At 37.2% G+C, this 10,699-nt stretch overlaps 2 protein-coding genes across 2 annotated transcripts; both read right to left on the reverse strand.

Annotated features, from left to right (window-relative positions):
• Positions 1-2,299: 2,299 nt before the first annotated feature.
• On the reverse strand, positions 2,300-7,990 carry LOC107294115 (CX3C chemokine receptor 1). Its single transcript, XM_015823324.1, has 2 exons — positions 7,980-7,990; positions 2,300-3,542 (listed from the first exon to the last, which is right to left on the reverse strand). The coding sequence occupies exon 2, from the start codon at positions 3,528-3,530 to the stop codon at positions 2,463-2,465; it is 1,068 nt and encodes a 355-aa protein (XP_015678810.1). The 5' UTR covers positions 3,531-3,542; positions 7,980-7,990; the 3' UTR covers positions 2,300-2,462.
• A 2,232-nt stretch (positions 7,991-10,222) lies between these two features.
• On the reverse strand, positions 10,223-10,693 carry LOC114923050 (uncharacterized protein K02A2.6-like; the record flags this gene model as incomplete). The annotated part of the gene is made up of 1 exon (XM_029285450.1): positions 10,223-10,693. A coding segment is annotated over one exon (471 nt), but the record flags the coding sequence as incomplete, so codon positions are not given.
• Between the last annotated feature and the right edge of the window lie 6 nt (positions 10,694-10,699).

A 10,699-nucleotide genomic window follows, 5' to 3' on the forward strand; every position in this document is an offset into this window, starting at 1 on the left:
ATGAGGTTTGGGGATAATTATGCTGTATTTAAAGATGGTAGATAAGCTACTAAAATTGTTTTTAACCTGTTGGGATGAAGGAGAAAGGGTTTTTTTCCCCTCTTTCTCCTGTCCTTTTCTTTTTTTCCTCCCGCAATTTTTTTATTTTCTATTATTTGTAGTTTTTATAGTTTGCACCTGCTTTTTATTTCATAAATATGAGAAGGACTCAAATAGACATTGAGTATTTTATTTAAAAGTAACCTTCAACCCAGTGTCTTTTTTTTTGGAGTTCAAAATGTTTTTGTTGCATGCAGAAATAAAAATTTGTTTTCTTTCTAACTGTTCATTGATTTCATAAATGCAACACACTATAGTTTTTTTTATACATAGTACAAAGGTAAAAAAAGGATATATGCAGTGTTATCTTCATTTTAGATGTCAAAAAGGTTTTGTGGCTCCCAGTGTTTTCTTTTCTCTGGGAAAGGGGTCCAAGTGGCTCTTTGAGTGTTTAAGGTTGCCAACCCCTGACCTAGTGCAACCCTCTGCAATGTGCAGAAAAACTAATTAATCAATCCAGGAGGAGTGGTTAACTAGCATCTTCTTAAAATCAATCAGAGATGAAGTATCCATATCCTGACCAAACATCCTACTCTACTGTGGCATTGATCTTATCATTAGCACATTTCCCCTTACATTTAAATGAAACTTGAGTAGCTGTAACTTATGCCCATTGTATCTTGGTTTGCATATTTCACTGAAAACTTATCAGTGGCTGAGATAAAATTTAGAAAGTCAAATTACTGAATTGATGAACCAAGACAAAAAGAAAAGAATTTAAAAATCAAAACCAAACACCAATGTTATGAGAAATCTAAAGAAAGGACACTTTCACTATATTGTCGTGTTGCTACTTAAGCTGGATTCAAAACAGAACATCTGGAGGGCAAAAAACAGAAGTGGTTAATCCGTCTAGTTTGCTAGCTTAATTTAGAACTTTTCTTTGCAGGTTCTCTGTACTTTTTGAACAAGTTGGTTTATTTCTCCTTTTACAATTTGTGGTACAATTGAAATAGAGTTGGATCTTCCTTCTTTGCCAGAAGAAATCTTCCTTTCTCATCAAAGTTGGACAATTCATAAGAATAATTATATAGTGTTTTTAATTTTTTAAAATTTCTGCTAGCTCATCTTTTTTTCTTTCTCTGTTTTCCCCATTTTATGAAAATATATATTGTAATTTCAAAATATTTTATTGTCTGATTACTTAATACAGTCATGTTTGTAAACAAATGCTGCAAAATATAGTTGTTGCTGTCCAATACTTTTAGCATTCAAGTGATGTGAAAAACTCAGGGTTGAAGTTTCAAAATTTCTGAAAGAGAGGGATAATAATAATAATCAGAACAGAGCTGGAAGGGACCTTGGAGGTCTTCTAGTCCAAGCACCTGGTCAAGCAGGACACCCTACCATTTCAGACAGGTCGCTGTCCAGTCTTTTCTTAAAAACCTCCAGAGATGAAGCACCTACTACTTCCTAGATCTGTTTTGCAAACTAGAGTTTAATATAATTAAGATGAACCAGCATGATGGGACAGATTTATTTATGGAACTCATGAGAGTTAAGGCGTGATGGCAGTGCCATTGCCTTTCAGGCCTAGCAGTTAAAATACTAGTGGGCTTCTTTGTGCAGTTGATTGGTTACCCTGAGAACATACTGCTAAACTAGATACATCAGGGATCTAATTCAACAGGACACTACTTACCTTCCTTCTAGAAATATTTAAACAGAGGCTGGACGACCATTTGTTGGTGATGCTATAATGTTGGAGTCTTGCATTTGGTAGGAATTTAGACTGAATAATTTCCAAGACCTTTTCCAACTCTAACTTTCTTTGATTCTGCCAAACATATCCTATTGGATTATGTGTTGTACAATCTGAATGCACCCTGTCTTTTTCTTTTCAATGCCTAATCTCTTGTTCTGGTGGTAAAAGTGGATGGTGGAAATATGACAGGGTACCATTTTTTTCAGTTGTTGAGAATAGTACCAAGAACTGTGGGGTACTGAGCCCTTACAGCTTTATTTTGTAGAAATTCTTCCTATTCTTCCACTTATGTGAAGTACTCAGAACAGTAGTTCACAGGCTGAGATTCCAATATAAAACCTTTCTCCCTCTGAATAATATGTTGTGAAAGAAGGATATTACTGCTTAAACAATAAATAGTAAAAAATAAGGATGTAAACAATATAGAATTTATTGGTTACTGATTTTACTTGTTTGCTATTCATCATAAAGAGAAATTCTAAACTGATACTAAAGAATCTTACTTTATAAATATATAAGGAAAATACTTGAAACATAATCCTATAACTATGGTACACAAAAGTTTCAGTACTGAGAAAGTGAAGTCTATGGATAGCTTGGGTAAAATAGTTCAATATTCAATATGTCTCAATATTCAATACTATTTAACTATTAACAATCAAATAAGGAGAGATACATCTTGGTCGCTGGTATTCTGGGTATGATTGCTGGTCATAACACAATCTGGAATAGCAGTAGGCACTCCACTGCAATATTTGCCACAAGACCCACAGGCACATGTGAATGAAATGCATCTGAGAACCAAGTGGGAAAGGTGCTTTCTGAATTTTTCACCAGCAAAAACATAGATGATTGGATTAAGACAGCAATGGCTAAAAGCTACTGACTCAGACACTTGTATTGTGTAATCCAAAAACCTTAAGGAACTGCAGTCTTTGAAGACTTCAAAGTACTGTAGCACCTGCAGAAAAAGTGAAAGGTGATATGGAGTCCAGAAGAGAAAAAATACAATTACGACAAGTGAAATCACTTTCATAGCTTTTTGTTTGCACTGGTTTTTGCAAGACAGCAATGTTCTGATGATCTGCAGATAGCAGTAGCTTATGATGCACATTGGGAGAAGAAATCCAATGACGTTTTTTTCCAAGTAGCTGAAAACAGGCCATATTATTTTAAGATGTTCTGGATACAATGAAGTACATTTTTTGTCTGACTTTTGGATGAATATAAAGTGGGGGCTTGCAAAGAAAATCGCTAGGGCCCATATTAATATACTAGTAAGATATCCATAGGTGATTGTCCTGGATTTCATAACACATGTTGCCCAAACAATAGCTAGGTATCTGTCAATGCTTATGATGGTGATGAAAAACATGCCACCAAAGAGGCCCACAGAATAGAAAGAAGAAACTATTTGGCATGTAAGGTTCCCAAGTGTCCAATCATGTATAATATAAAAAGCCCAAAAAGGAAGAGAAATCACAAAAAGAAGGTCGGAGATGGCCAGATTCAAAAAAAATATATCAGTGATGCTCTTTTGGTTCCTGGCTTTCAGAATGGTAAGCACTACTAGGAAATTTCCTATCAGCCCAATGGTGAACACCAGGCCATACAACTTAGGCAGGAAGGTTTTTCCAAGCATCAGGATGTCCGTTTTGTTACATAGAATGGCTTCTTCTTCTTCTTCATATGAAAACGAAGATACTTCAATATATTCTTCAGTCATGGCGAATATATGCTTAAAATAAAAATATAAATGGAAAACATTTAGAAATATACCCAGTAGTACTAGGAGTTCTATATTATAGAATCTTTCTGTAATATAGGCAAACATTACCAAGTTACTAAGTCAAACTTAATTTTACTAGTTAAATATTGGTTCTAGGGGGAAATTTGAAGGGGCTTATTTTTGAGTAAAACATAGAGGAAAACATTGTAAATCAAACGGATTTTAGTAGGATTTTGTTACACTTAAGTTTTGCAGTATTGTATTTTATGTTTTTATTTTGGGCAATCTCTGAATGGCCAAGAATTGTATTTAAATTGTTACTATGCACAAGGATTGTAGTGAGCAGAATCACAATATGAAATGAAAAAGGACATGCCACATATATTTTTTATTGGCAGGAACTGTTGATTAAAAACCACAATAATATTTAGATATGTCATATGGGTTCTATTGCAGTAGATCATGGGAAACTGCTAATGATTTGGGATGACTGTGGTTGAGGATTGGGGCATAAAAAGAATTGGGGACTATGAACAGTCAGAAGGGCATGACTTCTCTTTTAGCTATTTCCAATAGCTTATATTGTGACTGCTCTTTTTGTAGCTTCATAAATGTTCATTATCTTATAATATGAAAATAATAGGCAATATAATACTGTATTCCAACTTTAGAAATATTTAGTTAACCTTGTCTAATCTTGAAAAATGCAGCATAATTGGATTGTTAGTACTTGGACAGGAGACTACAGTAGCAGTGAATCTCAAAGCTGTTGTGTGAACTTGGAAGATAGAAACAACATCCTGGAAAAAAAGCAGTGTAAATGATTTTTGAATTGTCGCCAACTAAATTTAAAAAATGACCTATATACATATGCATACGCATACACATACATACATACATACATACATACATACATACATACATACATACATATATATATATATATATATATATATATATATATATGAACGAACACTGGTGAAAATGCAAATTGTATATAGATGCATACATTTAAGCATGGATTATGAATAGTAGGATATTCAAGTTATGCAGTAATTACCATAAAATACATTTTCTGTTTCATCCCCTAAAGCTGCAATGGGCAAAGTATGGAGCTTTGAAAATTGTTATGTTTCTTCAGCCTTAGTCAATCTCAGGTAATGGGCTACTAGGATGTGTGTGTGTGTGTGTGTGTGTGTTGCTCAAAAAAATAAAGGGCAAGAAAAACCAAATGCACAAGTACAGCATAGGTGGCACCTTGCTCAATAGTAGTAACTGTGAGAGGGACCTCGGAGTCCTATTGGACAATCACCTAAATATGAGCCAGCAGTGTGCTGCAGCTGCCAAAAAGGCCAACACAGTGCTAGGCTGCATTAACAGAGGGATAGAATCAAGATCACGTGAAGTGTTAATACCACTTTATAATGCCTTGGTAAGGCCACACTTGGAATACTGCATCCAGTTTTGGTCACTGTAATGTAAAAAAGATATTGAGACTCTAGAAAGAGTACAGAGAAGAGCAACAAAGATGATTAGGGGACTGGAGGGTAAAGCATATAAGGAACGGCTGCTGGAATTGGGTATGTCTAGTTTAATGAAGAGAAGGACGAGGGGGGACATGATAGCAGTGTTCCAATATCTCAGGGGCTGCCATAAAGAAGAGGGAGTCAAGCTATTTTCCAAAGCGCCTGAAGGCAGGACAAGAAGCAATGGGTGGAAACTAATCAAGGAGAGAAGCAACCTAGAACTAAGGAGAAACTTCCTGACAGTTAGAACAATTAACCAGTGGAACAACCTGCCTCCAGAAGTGGTGAATGCTCCAACACTGGAAGTTTTTAAGAAGAGACTGGACAGCTATTTGTCTGAAATGGTATAGGGTTTCCTGCCTGAGCAGGGGGTTGGACTAGATGACCTTCAAGGTTCCTTCCAACTTTATTATTATTATTATTATTATTATTATTATTATTATTATTATTATTATTATTATTATTATTATTAAAACTAAGACATCCTATATGTTTGTGTTCCCTTTATTTTTTTGAGCAGTATATATATATATATATAAATAAATAAATAACTGGCCTGTCCCCAAATATCCTGCTTCTTCAGATGGAGCAGCCAGAAGCATAACATCTAAGGTGAGGTTAGCTATATGATGCTTAAAGCAGAATAGTTCACAATGTCACTCTCCCACTGGTAAGTGCTAGAAGTGAATTCATGAGTTCTTGAGAAGATTCTGGTATCTAGTTTCAGGAGAAACACTACGAAAGCTAAAGGAACAGTTTGTAATATCAACACCCTTCCTGATTTTGCAACTAGAAACCAACTTCTGTATTTTTTCAAAATTCAAAACAACAAAGGTGTCTGCTGGTCAGGGGTCAGGGCAACTAAAACCAAAGATATGCTGACAGTTTCTTAATAAAGGAATTATCCGCAACAAAGCAAAAGGGAAGATGGTGAGAAAAGTCTTCATGCAAGTTCTTGAAAACCAAGACATCCTGTTTCTCTTGGTGCTGTTCTTCTGGAGGGGCAAGAGAGATCAATGCCATTTGACAACTTCTTCCTTAAATGATCCCTTGCTGGCATTTATTATGCAGGATTAACTTGTAGCCCTTGTGGTGCCTGCCTTAGTTCTGTTACCTCTGTGGATGCAATCAGGAATAAATGCTTCCTCAGAGTTTCTCTCCAAGTTATCTCCATGATTGCAATGTGATATGTTGTAATATGAGATTTATACTAAAGACTTAAGTATGCTATTGAACTATTGATCAACCCAGTCATCACACTGCTTTTTAAATACCCAGTTGTAAAATGAGAAAATCAATAAAATATTATAAAAAAATAAATATGTAAAACCAAAATCATTAATTTTTTTAAAAAAAGATTTAAACCCTCAAAAACACACTATCAAAACAGCAAGAACAAAGCAATAGCAGATGAAAGAATGTAAAAGAGTCACCTCATTAATACAGCCATTCCTGAGGGCCTTAAGCATAATGCCATTTTCTATGTATGACCAAATAATGACACATTCAATATGGGGAGCTGAGATTGGGTTTATACAGGGAAATATGTGTATTTAAATGAAATAAAATGTTATGCTTCTTTTTTGCTTCTATATTTGAATATATTCATTCTAAACCTGAATAAAAAGCTTCAACAGTCTGATGGAGATTAGATGAAGAAGGATGGGGGGGAGGGGAAATTACAGAATAATTATAGAGAACTTTAAGAAGAGGAAGTCCACATTTCCCACAGATAGAGACAAGCGGAGAAAGGACAGTAGTTCCAGCCTTTGGGCCTTCATGCTAACCATACAAGCAATATGATCATGCTTCACTAGAAGCAGCAAAATAGGAAGCAAAAGCACAAGTATGAAGAAATCCTGAAGGGAAAGTGCTCTACTTGCTTCTCTCCCAGAATCTTAACAGATATGCACAAAGCACACACATTAGATAGTAAATAGTAAGTAGAACATTTATATTTTACCTTTATTTTGTAACACTAGTGAACAGCAGAAAAAGAAATATTAGTTCATACTGGATATAATTTGGAAACAATTTTGTATTAATGAAATAATATGATTTATTTTGTTTATTACCCAAAATACTGCTTCAGTAAAAACATCTATTTTGCTTTCTGTCTCTGCTTTTCAGAAACTGCTTTCAGCTTCAAACTGGAAACATTTCATTTGCATTGTACAATGTATAGAAATTAACATACTTAGAGACTATAGGCGACCCATTATACTTTAGTGATATCTTTGACAAATATTGAAATTTAATTTGTTGTGCATGCTGTCCAATATGAATCCATATTTTAAAATTTGGGCAGGAAGTTATACCATCCTTTCAAAGTTGATAAAATGAGGACACAAATTGTTGGGGGCAATATGCTGACTCTGTAAACTGCTTAGAGACGGCTGTAAAGCATTGTGAAGTGCTATAGAAATCTAAATGTAATTGCTATTATTAAAAACTTTAACAAGTATTTTGAAAAGCTGAAAATTGTTAAAACTATCATTCTTCTTCTCTAAATATTGCTATTAAGGATATTATACTATATACAAGCAATGTATATACTTTACTGCAAAACCGCTTGCTTATTTGTATTCAATTTTTAAGCAGTTAATAGCCAATTAATCAATTAAAGTATGATTCATTTACAGCAGAGGTCCCCAAGGTTTTTCCATGGACCAAAGAGTGCATGGTTTTGAGTGCTGCCTGCATCCCACGGATGGGGCTTTGCTTTTTTGTGCAGACCGGTTGCTCACATGCCATGGACCGGTACCGGTCCACGGACCAGGGGTTGGTGACCTCTGATCTACAGTATCTACTGAATAGATCACAGTTTATGGGACATTAATATTTTGGAGGATAGCTCAGGGGAAAAACTGGGGGGGACCTACTTTTCATTTTTGAGATGTTATATAATTTCTAGTCTTACCTTAAACAATTCTGTCTTGCTCTGAAAACATAGACTTTTCAAATATGGTTTGGATGAGTCTTACATCTACTTTAGTTTACAGTCAGCATTTATATAAATACTCTATTTCTCAGTTGCAAAATCAGCAGAGGTAATAAATTGCTTCCCTAAAAGAAGTTGCATACATTATAACCACAAGCATGGAAACGTGAACTATTGCATGCTTTTGACGTGGTTTGGTATTTACTTAAATCTCATGAAAGCCTGTGTTTGTCTTTTTTTTGTCTTTTTTAAATTTTGGATTTAAAATTACACATACATAAAATTACACACACACATATTCTTGAAAAATATTTCTCTATATTCATCTCAGATTTTACTTCAAATATTTTGATAGCTCAACAAACTAATTTATACTCAGAGTGGATTATCAACCCATGCTGCAGTTGTGGACACAGCCTGGTATCTTAGCAAATGTAGAACAGGCAGTGACAGAGACAATCCTGAAACAGAATTACAAAATTAGTTCAAGATAGTAGTCTGAACAGACAGATTGTTCCATGCTTGATTAAGGACTGATACTCTCATTTGACTGTGAAATATATTCAGCCATTAAATCATGCTTTTTGCCTGTTTCTAGATCAAAGAGGTCTTTGACTCCCATCATTAGAGAAACTCTTTGGAACAAACCCAAAGCATCTACAATTGACAGATACTTACCATATTAAACGCTCCACAAGAATATCAGTTTGATGGGTGAGATGCACTATAGCCAGGCAATTTTCGAATATAATAGATCTTGGAAGATAATAGATCTTAGAAGAGCCATTAGATGCTAATATCTTTTTGTAGGAAACACAATTTACTAATTAACTATGAGAAAACAAAGGTAATGCATTTGCAAGGGCTGCTAAGAATTATGTTGGAACACTGAAAGACCCAAATAAAAAGAATTCCTTGTTCTAAGTACTTGGGTTTCATGATACATTATTTAGGGAACCAATACACTCATATCCTTTTTGGTAATAATATAATTTATTTCTTGCTGTACTCTTTTTCATTGTTGATTTTATTGTTCTATTATCTTTTTTCTATTCTGTTCACTCTCTTTTCATTTCTTCCTTTTTATTGTTATGATCTGCCTAGAATGGCCTCATGGCAAGATAGACAGCAAGTAAATTTAACAAATAAATAAATATAATTTCTCTGAATGCTCACAGTGTTAAGTCCGGAGAATAATGGCGCTTGAGACGAAGCATTTCTAACAAGTCTTTATTCTCTGCTTCCAATCTACGAACAACCCGAGCAGAGGCACGCAGGCCTCTATTTATACCTTCTGATCCCCGGACAAATCCAACCAATGACAAGGCAGTCTTTTCCCGCCTTGCGCATGCGCGCAAGGCCGGCGCCACTCAGTCTGGTCCCGGGCAGCTTTTGCAAATGCCCGGGACTCTTGCAACGTCCCGAGCCTGCTCTTGCAGGCTCAGGACACAACACCCCTCCCCCCTAGATGAAATAATACGGCGCCCACATGGACGCCATCATAGNCCGTCTCCTAGGCTTGAGAAGTCAGATCTCTGTTGATCGCTATACCTACCACCTATGGAGTTTTCCAACCCCTCTGAACCCATCTCCGTGTTTCCTGACGGAGTGTGATTTTCCTGGCTCCTTCCTGTAGTGTTAGGGTCTAGGGATGCCTCCCTGTTAGCCCTTATGCATGGGGACATCCTTCTATGAGCCATTTCAGCAAAGGACATGTTTCCCCTCTGTTTTGCCTGCTCTCTTGCATGTTGTGAGTTGTGAGTATGCTCCCAGTTATTCTCCGTGTCTGGAGTATTGTTTGTGAGGTGTGGATAATTAGTATACCTCCGGTGGGACTCCCAGGCTGGAGTGTGTGTGGGGGTGAATTGCTACCTGAATCACCTGTGGAACTTGGGTGTTGAGAGCCCGTGTCGTTCCCCACAACCATTGTTGGCAGCAGATTCTGATTCTCAGAATGCATTCCCCATTCCTCCTCCCCCCCCTAGAGGAGACTGAGGAGGAACCCCAGGCGAGTCCCGCCTCACACATAGTTGATCAATGTGGCGGCGAAGAACGCGGCCGTCTTCCAGGGACACCTCGTAGGACAGAGGCCCCGAGACCTTGCAGACCACAGCCGGGACCCAGAGGTGTCCAGGCCCGTAGTTCCTGGCCCAGACAGGATCGCCTTCACGCAGGACCCATGGTGGGTGTGGCTGAGACACCTGTGAAGCTACACGCTCCGGATGCAGCCTGTCCAATTTAGTCACGAGCCGACGACCCCAGCGGAGTTCAGCCGGGCACTTACCCGTGGCAGTGCACGGAGTAGTACGATGGGCTAGAAGAAAGTCAGCCAACCTGTGATGCCAATTGCCATAAGTCAGCTTCTTGAGGGCGTCCTTGGCGACGCGGACCATCCGTTCAGCCAGACCGTTGGTGGAAGGATGGAAAGAAGCCGAAGCAGCGTGGCGGATCATGTTGGCCTGTAGGAATCCCTGAAACTCAGTAGAAGTAAATTGAGGATCGTTATCTGACACCAGAACATCTGGCAACCCGTGTGTAGCAAAAATGTTTCTCAACACTTGAATAGTTTTGGCAGCTGTGGTAGAAGACACAGGCACGACCTCCAGCCATTTGGAATGGCTATCAACAACAACCAGGAAGAATTGTCCCTGAAAGGGCCCAGCGTAATCTACATGTATTCTAGACCATGGAGTGTGTGT

This window comes from Protobothrops mucrosquamatus, unplaced genomic scaffold, assembly GCF_001527695.2.
Source record: "Protobothrops mucrosquamatus isolate PMUCROS unplaced genomic scaffold, P.Mucros_1.0 scaffold_177, whole genome shotgun sequence".
NCBI lineage: Eukaryota > Metazoa > Chordata > Lepidosauria > Squamata > Viperidae > Protobothrops > Protobothrops mucrosquamatus.

Coding starts and splice junctions, on each gene's coding strand:
- LOC107294115 (XM_015823324.1), bottom strand. CDS start 3,530: ATGACTGAAGAATATATTGAAGTATCTTCGTTTTCATATGAAGAAGAA.